Here is a 13,055-nt window from a genome sequence, read left to right as displayed (position 1 = left end):
TTACTGTGGCCGCTATAACAACAAATACTAAAAATAAAGTGAAGTTACAAATTAAGGGGGGTCGTCATACAAGAAGCGTGTTTTTTCATGTTTTTTGGTTTGCTAGACGTTATTAGCCGTTGCTAAGGCGACCGAGTCGCCTAGCAAAGCAACGACTAGCTATTTCGGTTGAATATTTACCTTTTAAGTTTACGATTTTAATGATGTTTATAAAAGCTTCGATAATATAATATAGTGACTGTCTGATTGTGTGGTTTATTCGTTTTTGTGCAAAATTAATAAAGCAATTTATGAACCACAAACCTCAATGAAGCCAACATGCTTACTAGTACTATAAATGACCGGAATATAAACAAATTTAATGTCTTTACTTTTGTTCCTTGCCCGCTTGTAGTGAAATGCCTCATTTATAATATTTTCTGATCCCGTGGGAATATCGGGATTAAAAAAAGCCCATGCATCATTCCAAACATCCAGCTATCTAGATACCAAATTTCATCCAAATACGACCAGCCGTTTTAGTGTGAAACACTGTCATACCACCAGTGGCGGATTTATGTTTTTTATGAGTGTAGGCCACTTTATATCCGCCGCCCTATGTAACTTTCTAAAATATTTTTTTGAAATCTGCCGCCCCTAGGCCGCGGCCTATACGGCCTATTTATAAATCCAGGACTGCATACCACTGTCATACTTCAAGAGTGTTGGTTAGAGAAAAAGAAAAAAACTAAACCAGTAAGCATATTTTGTATTTGTTTAGAATCGGCAACACAGGTGCACCGCCATAATTTTGTAACAAAATCGTCAATGTAGCCAGCGCTATGTAGCCGGCTGCTTCTGGTGGCGCGGCTGTGGCAGTACTATGTAGCCAGTGGCTGCTTATGGTTACACTTCTGCGACGGCAGTACCATGTAGCCGGCCGCTTCGGGTTGCAACTTCGGCAGCACTATGTAGCCAGCGGCTGCTTCTGGTTACACTCCTGCGGCAGTACTATGTAGCTGGCTGCATCTGGTGGCACGGCTGCGGCAGTACTATGTAGACGCCTGCTTCTGGTGCACGGTGGTAGCCAGTGGCTGCTTTTGGTTGTGCAGCTGCGGCAGTACTATGTAGCCGGGTGCTTCTGGTTGCACCTGCGGCAGTACTACGTAGACGTAGCCGGCCGCTTCCGGTGGCGCGGTTTCTGCGGCAGCTTGCGGTGCACGTACTTGACGTGTGTGGCGAGGGACGCGGCGCCGAGCCGCTTGCCGCACTCGCCGCACTTCACCATCCGACGTTGGCCCTGGTGCATCTGCCGACAACAACATCTACTGAATAATCTATACATAGTATAATATTATGTACATGCTCCTCCACCATGGATTCCCCAACCTGTGATGCCGCTGTGCTCCTCTAACATACAACCCCCTGGACTCACCACCTTCTGATGCCGCTTCAGGTTGCCGCGGCAGTTGAACCGCAGCGCGCAGTCGGGACACGCGTGGGGCCGCCCCCCGTGTGGGGCATGTCTATACAACCCCCTGGACTCACCACCCCTTGATGTCGCCTCAGGTTGCTGGGGCAGTTGAACCGCAGCGCGCAGTCTGGGCACGCGTAGAGACGTCCCCGTGTGGGGCATGTCTATACAACCCCCTGGACTCACCACCTTCTGATGCCGCTTCAGGTTGCCGCGGCAGTTGAACCGCAGCGCGCAGTCGGGACACGCGTGGGGCCGCTCCCCCGTGTGCGAGCGCATGTGTTGTTCTAAGAAGGAAGAGTTCTGAAAACAACAGTTAAAAACTCTGTTAGACCCACGCCATGTGGTGTGCAACGAAAATACAAACTGAAAAATGGATGCACAGAAACAAACCAGAAAATGAGACCAGCGCTGGGAATCGAACCCAGGTCCTCAGCATTCTGTGCTGCGTGCTATACCCCTACAACACTAAAGGGCAACACACACAGAGAGCGGGCGCGGGTCGGGTCGTGTCCGCCGCGGGAGCCGCGCGGTTCGTTGTATTCACACAGAGCGCGGGTCGGACCCGCGACGGGCCCGCAGCGGCTATCAATGTTGCCAGTTTAGTGACTTTATCCCTAGAAGTGACGGCTTTTGCTTAAATCTTAGCGACCAAAAAAAAGTTTTGATTAAAAAAATGGTTTATCTGGCGACTTTTGGAGTACAAATGAAAACAGTTCTAGAACCAATAATAAGAATAAGAATAATTTTATTTTCTCAAACATGCTCGGAAATGTATGCGTTAATGTCACGAAATGGAGACATGAAGTTTCTCATTTATGGCTCCCTACCACCTCCTACACAACTTCTTAGCCTAGGCCATGAAGTATGTATGAAAATCCATTATTGTCCGCTGCTCTAACTTTTAAATTTGCTTACTAACATTAAACTGACAAAGGAAAAATTACGAACAGCCAACCACCACTACTCTATAAGCATTTGCGATACTGCGATGCGATACGATGCGAAGCGATGCGATGCGAAGCGATGCGAAGCGATGCGAAGCGATGCGAAGCGATGCGAAGCGATGCGAAGCGATGCGAAGCGATGCGAAGCGGTGCGAAGCGATGCGATGCGATACGAAGCGATGCAATGCGATGCGATGCGATACGATGCGATGCGATGCGATGCGATGCGAAGCGATGCGATGGATGGATGGATGGATGAAATATTTCCTCACATTGTTTGAGAAAAGCACTATACAAGCCTCGGCCAGAACAGGGATTGCTGGACTCGTTTTATCCGGCCTCGTCTACGACTCGGCCGTCTACCCCGAACTCGTCCCTTACTTCATGGCTTCAGGCAATTATACAGTGCCGCGAGATATATGTGGTTAACAAAAAAGTAAAACCGACTCCAAAAAAAAAAAAAAAAAAACAATAAATGGAACCGACTACAAAACCCTTCAAAATATTTTCCTAGGTGTACCTACTAGCTCGAAGTCGGTGCCTCAGCACGAGCCAGCATAAATAATTGAAATAAAAAAAACCGACACGCTCTTGGCCGGTTTTTGTTTATTACTTCATCACGTCTAAACCACTGAACCGATTTAGATGAAATTTGGTATACATATAGTTGTAGTCACAGAGATGGACATAGGATAGTTTTATCCCGGAAAATTTGTATAGTTTCTGCGGGATACATTGTATACCGAATTTCATCTAAATCGGTTCAGCGATTTTGACGTGATGATGATGACTGATGAAGTGATAAAGAAACAGACTTACAAACTTTCGCATTCATAATATTAGTGGGATGGGATTAAAAGTAAGTGTTTTTATATTATGTATGTTGTTCGACAGTCAACGTCATAAATAAGTGATCACTTTTTAGGTATAGGTACCTTGTCGCTTTCAGTCGTTACACAATTTCGTATGGCTTATCAAACATGACGTTAAAGTGCCAAGGTACAAAAGTGATCACTTCATTATTACGTTGAATGTACCTACACGATATGTCATTAATTAATTATAATATTTATCTAATTAGTTATCAACATTTTTTTTCACGTAACCCAACCTTTCAGACCGCCAGTGCCCTGTCACTACCAGATTATTGTATTGTTACACAATTTACATAAGTATTCCAAATTTCAAGTCAATCTGACTACTGGAAGTGGTCAAAATATACTTGCAGAATTTGACTACAGACGGACAGACAGACAACGGACAAGTGAAACTAAATAAAAGGTTGTAAAAAGTAGCCTTTATGTTATTCCAGCTATCTACGTACCAAATTTCATTCAAATGCCGTTTTAGTGTGACTGTGAAGGAGTAACAAACAAACACACACACACACACACACACACACACGCACACAAACTTTCGCATTTATAATATTTACTTATATATAGTACTTGTCAATTTAATTAGCTGTACATGGCTGACAATTATATTTTTATTAGAAAGTTAACAGTGTGGATTTTACTTTATTATTAAAATTTATGTAATGGTTAAGTTACAGAAATAGCGTATCTTTAACTTCCCTTAAAAAAAAGCCTGGGTGCCGGTAGCCCAGTAACACACTGTAGATAGGCAATGCTAATATATCAATACTGTGGAGTCAAAGTTATCGATACTATCAAAAATTCGATATATCGTTGCAACCCTACCTGTCAAAGGACGCCGCGTGCGAAGGTAAAGCCATAAATCGCACGCGGCATCCTTTGACAGACGCGGCGCGTGTCAAAGCGGCGGCGCGATACAAACACCGGCCATTTGCCGCTCGGCACGGCTGCCAAATCAGGGGTTTTCCCTCAAATTTAGGGGGTAAATAGCCGGGATGGGGTATTTTTAAGGATTGTTGGGAAGTTTTGCTTTTTATATTTATTTTGTATTTCTTATATTTCACATTATTTCTTGATAAAAAAAATAAAAATACAAAATTATTGGGCCTGGGGTAACCCGATCTAGCCAGTCAAATTTGATGACTCAGCATGACCCAGCAGGATCGTGAGGTAGACGATTATTGTGCTGAGTCACCGACTTCGAGCTTTCAAGGGTTTTGCGGTCGGTTCCATTTTTTGTTATTTTTTGGAGTCGGTTTTACTTTCTTCTTAAAAAAAAAATTTTTAAACGTATTAACCTGTTGAACCTAATAAGATTTTGCATTACCTGCAGCAACGCATGCTAAAATGTGGTATAGTAGTTAGGTTATATTAACATATATATGTTTTATCCAAGATAGCTTCCATCGAAAATAGCCTAGTGTGTATTTCTTTTCAGTCAGTTCCATATGGGTATCAAATGAAAGGGCTCGAAAAATAGAATCTTCACACGAAAAAAAATCAAATCCAATGTCGCTGCCATCACAAAAGCAACGTTAATCAATATGTAATCGTCTGGACCATAGTTCAAAAACGGAAACCGTATAGTTTCGCCATGTCTGTCTGTCTGTCTGTCCGTCCGCGGCTTTGCTCAGGGACTATCAATGCTAGAAAGCTGTAATTTTGCACGGATATATAGTGAAAACTATCCCGACAAAATGATACTTGTACAATGAAAAATTTAAAAAAAAAACAAAAAAAACATTTTGTGGGTACCTCCCATAGACGTAAAGTAGAGATTTTTGTATGTAAGTAAGCCGGTGGGTGGAAAATTAAAAAAAAATCTGGATGGTAAGTATATCAAACTTACAATCCTGCCTGATGTCATTATACGACATGTTGCTGTGTGTGTAATCATTCACTTCAATTCTTGTGGCACTACCCATACTAACATGTTTTAGGGGGATTTCCAATTAATTATAGCAATTTTAGGGGTTTTTAACTTAAGTTTTAGGGATAAATATTTTTGAGAGTTGGTAACTCTGCGGTCGGCCCGCGCGCTGTTTGTGACGACGGGCGACGGGCGCGGGCCCGCGCACGACCCGCGCCCGCGCCCGCGTTCTGTGTGAAGGCTTCCATATACCGCCATGCAAATACGCCCGTCGCGGGCCCGCGCACGACCCGCGCCCGCTCTCTGTGTGTGTTGCCCTTAACACCATGTACCTAACATATTTATAAGTATAACAAATGATGGATCCTAGTTATCTGAATAAATAAATTTTATTATTATTACTACTGGACAGGAGTCTAGACACAAATTTCTCCCATGCACCACACATTTCAGCCTGCTTTTTTTTTCTTAACCACTTAAGCAGCGACACTAGCGACATCTATGTTTTAGTTCTCATCGAGAGACGTCAACACTCCTTCGGAACTAACCGCTCACCCAACAAACAAACAAACAATTAACAAATTTGGAGTGAAAATAAAAAATACAAAAAGACACCAAAAACCAATCTTAATTGGATTGCTTAATAGCGACACCTCTTGTCCGGGTAGTTAGGTATATATTTAAATTGTACAGTTTGAGCGCTGAAACTGTATATGTATAGCCACACTAAACAGTATGGAAACTACATAATGTCATCTGAACATGAATTTAATTTTTTTGGAAATTCATGTCAATTTCATTATTGCAACACTAAAATTCTTACTATTTTCTATTCTGTACATAATTCAATTCGCAATTCACCAAATTCAATGCCCACTGCGGCTGTACAAACCTTTGAGGCAGCGCAGCCGACGATTGTGACTGTCGAAGATCGTAGAAAATGCTAGAAATCTAAGTATTTGTCCGAATTTACTCTTAAGTTATATGTATTATTTTTTATTGATTTACAACCCTATCCTAAACCAAAACGTTGGTGCTGAATAATAACGACCTTCGCGCGCAGCACTAGAGTTCAATGTTGCTTGGTGGTGCGCGGTGATTTTGCTAATAAAAATTACGTAGGCATATAAAATGGCGGCTTTCGTCAACATCGAAAGAGAGAACCTTCTGTACTTGTACTATTACTTATTCTGTGGCAGGAGTGAAAGGGGTGACGGGAGATTCACACTGAGCAACTTTTACTATGGGACCAGCAACGAAATCGAGAAAAAAAAGCATCTAATCAAGAGATAATTGATCTTACTATCCTAAACGTATGGAATAGCTGGTTTTTTTTTGCCATTTCATGGCTGGTCCCATAGTAAAAGTTGCTTAGTGTGAATCTCCCCATCACCCCTTTCACTCCTGTTCATGACCCCGGAATCACCCTGTATTCCTATGACAATTTTTTTTTTACTATGTATGGTAACATTTTCAGCTGTCAATCTAGTTCACCTAATTCTGGACTAGAGTATAACATGGTATAGTGCGGTCACCTGAACCTGCTTGCCGCACTGCGGACAGACGCGGGAGGCCCCGCCGTGGCGGTTGGGGTGGCCGGGGGGCCCGGGGGGCCTGGGGGGGCCGGGCCGGCGCCGCTGCGCGCAGTGCACGCGCCAGTAGTGCGTCTCGCGGGGGACCTCACCCAAGAACGACAGGGGACACTGGGAAAACAGTTACGGAGTCATCCATAAATTACGTTACACATTTATAATGTTTATTAAACAAAGATACTAAAATGACGTTTCATGTGTTGCCTGTTTTTTACATCTAAATAGTGATGTGCCACGATCGGTAATCACCAAAAAGTTTCGGTAAGTAACTATGTTATACGTACTATTACTTATTCTGTGGTTATACGTATAAAAATGTTAAGATATGAACGGATCTGTGACGTATTTACTAACACACGTAGAGCACTTAAGACATTCTAAAAAAAAACGGCCATGAGCGTGTCGGACACGCCCAAAATAGGGTTCCGTAGCCATTACGAAAAAATTAAGTAATATTTTTCTAATAATAATAATAATTCATTTATTTATTCAGACAACAAAGATCCATACATTATTAGTAATTTGCTTATAACTATTTAGTATACATATTGCATTATAGAGCACTCATTTCTTACAGCTATCATCTTCAGGAGGCTGTTAGTGCTGCCACGTATTCTTGTCAGAAGCGTTGCCTTTTTTTTTCGTAGTATAGCATTAAAGCTATCTATCTACTCGCGCTTCGGCAAACATAGTGGACGCACTGCAGAATGATTTCATATTTTATACGGAATCTTTTTATACGGAAACTTAATACCTACCTAATTACTTACTATCATCCTGAATTTTTTAAATTTTTTCCACAAACCGGTTTATATTTTAGAGGGGGGGGGACGACGCTCGATTTTAACTCGCAAACGAATCACTGATTGGATGAGAAAAAAAAATCACCCCCACTTAGGTACTTACCGTAGAAATCATTTTTTTTTAATTTTTTATTGTAGTACCATTTTGTCGGCATAGTTTACATACATAAATTACAGCTTTCTAGAATTGATATTATGATGATTGATGATTCGTATTATGCAGGTCACATTATTTCTACATTTGACATTACATGCTGTCACTTTAGCACTTTAGTATATTGGTTTAATAAGCAATTTCTGGCAAAGGAACAAAATAAGTTTTTATAGCAATACGTGTCACAACTCGTATACCTTTACTTGCCTGAATTTCACTTGCTATACCAACGTTTGCCATAAAATATATAGAACCGTGCTTTTTTCATGATTTTTTAAAATGTCATCATATAGGATGCAGTAGGTTAGGTTAGTTTAATATCAACTCTGAAGAAAATAAAATTCTAGAAATAAATGACTTTAAAGCAAATGAAAATTATGGGAAACGATACATTACGGCATATGAAATTCGGGCAAGGCAAACGATAGAGAAGAGAACCATCACAACTACTGACAAGTGGGTGGGTTTTTACTAAAAATGGTCAAAATTGGTGTGACGTTTTTAAGGATGACCCGTTTGTTGCTGGTTTTTAACCCCCGACGCAAAAAGAGGGGTTTTATAAGTTTTACCGCTACGAGTATGTGCGTCTGTATGTGGCACGGTAGACAATAAAACTTGTTGTATCATGTTTTTGAATGACATTGAGAGATATGTACATGCGAAAGGTTGGCCATAAGTTTTTTCGCCTGCCGTAGAAACAGAGTATAGTTCATAACACAACATGGCGCAGTCGGTAGGATGCAAACAACTAGCCTATACAGTTTGTCTCTTACCTCAGTGCACTTGAACTCTCCCTTGTGGCACTCCTCCGTGTGTGTCCGTAGGGCTTCGTCGGTGGGCAGCGACGCCCCGCCCGCCGCGCAAGTTTGTCTCTTACCTCAGTGCACTTGAACTCTCCCTTGTGGCACTCCTCCGTGTGTGTCCGTAGGGCTTCGTCGGTGAGCAGCGAAGCCCCGCACGTTGCGCAAGGCCTGATCGACCAGCAAAAATATATAATATAGCAACTGACACTAAATTTGCTGCTCGACTGGATGGAAAACGACACTCTCGAGAAAATTAAAAAAATAATAATAACTTCATTAAGTAGTTTTTTTTATGCAAGTGGGTCTCCTGATGGTAAGAGACCACCACCGCCCATAAACATCTGCAACACCAGGGGTATTTCAGATGCGTTGCCAACCTAGAGGCCTAAGATGGGATACCTCAAGCAAGTGCCAAAAATTTCGCCGGCTGTCTTACTCTCCACGCCGAAACACAACAGTGCAAGCACTGCTGCTTCACGGAACAATTAGCGAGCAAGATGGTGGTAGCAATCCGGGCGGACCTTGCACAAGGCCCTACCACCTGCAAAGGTACTTAATTGTTATATTTTTTTTCGATAAAACGGTTCTCAATAGTCAAAGCTATCGTTAATTAAAATTTATGTTCGTATGGATGTCACACGTATTTTGAATTTGATAAGACATTTCAGTTTGATTAATAAGCCCTTCTGCATCTACACCTGAAACACAGGAATTTTCCTAGTTCAGGGTAATGAGTGTTAGTTGTCCCTTTTAATAAGTGTAGACCATAAGTTTGTATTGTATTTTAATGAAAGATAAATAATGATTTTTATTATGAGTAAGTATTTCTTAGGAAACATATCGACGATCCAGCGCCACATATCGATGATCGAACGTTACGTATCGACGATCGAACGTTTCGTATCGACGATCGAACGTTACGTATTGACGATCGAACGTTACGTATCGACGTACGTATTACGTATAGGTAATGCCACGAATGTTGACGTGAATGATTACGCACACAGTTAAAAAAAAACTGATTGCACAAAACGAGAATAAATTAAATAAATGAGTAAAATCCTGCTGTCATTACACGACATGTTGTAGCTGCGTGTGTAATCATTCATTTCAACTCTCGTGGCACTATCTATATTATTGTAACGCTGTCACTTCTTCATACTACATTCTGTATACTAACATAGTTATAAGTAAACCACTAATAATATATGGATCTTTGTTGTATAAATAAATTAATGAATTATTATTATTCCCTTTATTTATTTTTATTCTTAGATTAGGTTTTTCTAATAGTTATAAAAAGTAAAAAAAAGTACAAACAAAATAAAAATATTATAAAACCTAACCTAGTTTGCCGCCGGTAACGGGGCAGGGCCCAAGCTACCGGTGGTCAGGGCCGCAGAGTGAGGAACCTCCGGACGATGCGTGCCGTGTCCAGAAGTACCGCCTTCTGTATCTGGCCCTTGATCCAGCCATCTAGCGAGACTCTCTTGAGATGTTGGTCGAGACTCTTCGCTATTACACCGTTATTATTATTATTATTATATCGACGATCGTACGCTCGATTTACGTCTTCGAATAGTAAACAAATGTTAAGATACACACTGGCAATAGCCCGTTTACAGCGACATGTACTGAGGTGCTACTACGAAACTCGAAGTTCGTATCGCACCGTCCCTTTCACTCGCCTATTAAATGACATAAGCGTCAGCGGGACGGCAACATACGCAGTTAGAGTTTTGCTTCGGAGTATAGGGCCTGACCTCTTGGCGGGGTCGCAGCCGGCGCGCGCGTGCGCCTGAAGCGCCTCCGCGTTGTCAAACGGCGCGCCGCACGACGCGCACGCGCACTTAGAGGCCGCTTTCTGCGCCTGCGACATTTAAATGCGTTATATTTTTGAGTCCGGTTTATAATGTCAACAAGAATTCGCAAAATGAGGTTTCATAATTACTAGATCGCAAAATGACGAGGTTTCAAAATGACTAGATCGCAAAACGACGAGGTTTCATAATGACTAGATCGCAAAACGACGAGGTTTCAAAATGACTAGATCGCAAAATGCCGAGGTTTCAAAATTACTAAAAAATGACTTTTGTTGTAGCATACTTTATGGATGGCCCCTAGTTTGTATCGTGAGGCCTGTTTGAAAACTGTGAAGTTTTTTAGTTAGAAAACTAGGTCTTCTAGGGACGTTTGGAATTGGATAGTTTCCTGAGTAAAAAAATGATTACTGGGCCAATTAGCTTTTTAGTATACCTGTTGCCATGGTGATGTCTCCTGAGCTACTTATTTAAGGTATGATTTTATGGGGTACAAATCTACCAAAAGTTAGGTTTTGTGACAGTTTTAAGGGAATTTCTTCATGACTCATGGAGCATGGATTTCGTCATGTCTAAAACTGTAAAATTCTGCTTACGTAATACTTGAATGACCCTTACGAGAGGCCTATGTCCAACAGTGGCCGTCCTTCTGCTGATATGATGGTGACGAAGCTCTCGCAGCACTCGCATGAAGAAAGAAAAGTTGGTGTTACTGATGGTACCTACTGCCCATTTCCCTGGGCAACGGTGATCACTTACCGTTGAACCGGTGAACTGGTGAACAATAGTAAACATACCTGGTGCATCGTGGTGTAGTGAATTTTCAGCCCCAGTCGACTGACAAAGGTCTCTCCGCACTCGACGCACGTCACGTTCTGTGCCACATGCACCAGCCGCACGTGCGACAGATACGACGAACGCTTGCTGCGTAGAGTACAACGGTCAATAAAGTGATGCGACGCTGAAGTTTCAGTAAGTGTCTAATGCAGTCCCCAAATTTTCTCGTTGACCACTTTCAAAGTTTTATTATTGACTGGATGGCAAACGAGCAAATGGGTCGCTTGATGGTAAGAGATCACCACCGCCCATAGACACTGCAACACCAGGGGGATTGCCGATGCGTTGCGAACCTAGAGGCCTAAGATGGGATACCTCAAGTGTCAGTAATTAAACCAGCTGTCTTACTATCCACGCCGAAACACAACAGTGCAAGCACTGCTCGTGCAAGCTTCACGGCAGGATTAGCGAGCAAGATGGTGGTAGCAGGCGGACCTTGCACAAGGTTCTACCACCTGCGAAGTTTTACTGTTTTCGGTAGATCCCCTAACAATTTTACTATATTCGCAAAACTAATAAAACCCGCATATTTTTTTCTTGTTTCCCGTGGACCTCTGGGGGTCTATCTAGACCACTTTGGGAACCTAAAATCTCTACTACTACTACTCGACGTATTCTTGAAACTTGCAGATTCGCGTCGTCTCGGTGTTTACTACCACCAATAAACTATAACTTAAAGACATAAGTACAAGCAAACAAACCACACAAAGGGTGGACGAGTCCCTGGTGACCTTTCTCGCTTTCTCCCTCTTCTCTCTTTTCTCGATTCCCCTCTATTTTCTCTTCCCAATGTCTCTTGTCTATCTTCCCCTCTCTATTTTCTCTCTTCCCCTCTCTCTTTTCGCTCTTCCACTCTCTCTCCCGTCTCCTTTTTCTCTCTACCCCTCTTTGCTCTCCTTCCCTCTCCCTTTTCTCCCTCCACTCTCTTCTCTTTCCTCTCTTCCCCTCTCGCTTTTTCCTGCCCCTTTTTCACTTTAATATCCCCTGCCCCTTCTCTTTTATTTCCACCATCACACATTCTCCCTTCTCTATTACTACCTCTCTCTCCCTCATCAAAAGCATGTACAGGTCAGTACTCACACGAAGCTCTTCTCGCAGTGTTTGCACTGGAACTTGTGTCCCTCGTGAGCGCTGAAGTGCAGTTTGGCCTGGGTCCTGCACAACACAATAACAATCTAAGGCTGAAGCTGATGGAACCCAGGCCGCTGGATTTGAAGAATTATGAGTAAGGTCATTAACATGCGTGGTTTATTAAGATTGGCATGCGTAGCGCGCTTGACAGAGCCTGAGATCTGGCCCGCGGGAAAAGCGATCGTCAATTGTCAGTTTGTAAAAGAAGTCTGGCCCGAGTCGACAGTCTCAGGAACTGTTACGCGTTTCTTTATTATTAACTAGACTTTTCCTTAAGTTACTGTGAATCGTGATAGTAGCATTTCTAAGATTTCGGTGATTTAGTGTTGTATTGTTTTGGTTATATATATACACAAGAATTGCTCGTTTAAAGGTATTAGATAACATGATAGACGGATAGAGTTCAAATGTATTGATACCGTAGCAAACGCGCGGAACCGACTGATTTATCCGGCCACACTCACTTGTCCCTGGAGACGAACTTGCACTCCCGGCAGATGAACCGCAGCGCGTGCCGGAGCTCGTGGCCGTTCAGTTTGGAGCGCCCCTTGAAACGCACGCTGCACACGGCGCACGGGAACCGGCCCGCGCTCTGACAAACAATCAACAAACTTGCGATCAAACACTAAAAATAACTGTAAGAGAAAAAAAGAAAAGAGGAGAGGATAGGATAGCATAGGATAGGGGAGGAGAGGCGGTGAGGAGAGCGGAGAGGAGAGGAGAGAAGAGAAGAGCTGAGGGGTGGGAAGGGGAGGGGAGAGGAGAGG

General features: G+C 42.6%; 1 protein-coding gene and 1 long non-coding RNA gene across 4 annotated transcripts in view; both read right to left on the bottom strand.

The window, feature by feature from the left end:
- Window positions 1-728: 728 nt before the first annotated feature.
- On the bottom strand, window positions 729-1,492 carry LOC141444762 (uncharacterized). Its single transcript, XR_012453207.1, has 2 exons — window positions 1,415-1,492; window positions 729-1,288 (listed from the first exon to the last, which is right to left on the bottom strand). It is a non-coding gene; the product is annotated as an uncharacterized lncRNA (long non-coding RNA).
- Window positions 1,493-1,618: 126 nt separating this feature from the next.
- The window catches only part of LOC141444720 (uncharacterized), a 17,450-nt gene continuing 6,013 nt past the window's right edge, over window positions 1,619-13,055 (bottom strand). For 2 of the 3 annotated variants that reach the window (XM_074110330.1, XM_074110333.1), the window contains 7 exons: window positions 12,753-12,880; window positions 12,238-12,312; window positions 11,118-11,244; window positions 10,264-10,370; window positions 8,471-8,668; window positions 6,684-6,851; window positions 1,619-1,756 (listed from right to left, as the gene is read on the bottom strand). In XM_074110330.1, coding sequence (XP_073966431.1) covers window positions 1,741-1,756; window positions 6,684-6,851; window positions 8,471-8,668; window positions 10,264-10,370; window positions 11,118-11,244; window positions 12,238-12,312; window positions 12,753-12,880 — 819 coding nt within the window. In that variant the 3' untranslated portion in view covers window positions 1,619-1,740. The other variant, XM_074110331.1, reaches the window with a different exon arrangement.

Source organism: Choristoneura fumiferana, chromosome 30 (genome assembly GCF_025370935.1).
Source record: "Choristoneura fumiferana chromosome 30, NRCan_CFum_1, whole genome shotgun sequence".
NCBI lineage: Eukaryota > Metazoa > Arthropoda > Insecta > Lepidoptera > Tortricidae > Choristoneura > Choristoneura fumiferana.
The sequence above is the reverse complement of the archived record's forward strand: the minus strand, read 5'-3'. Positions and strand labels throughout refer to the sequence as shown.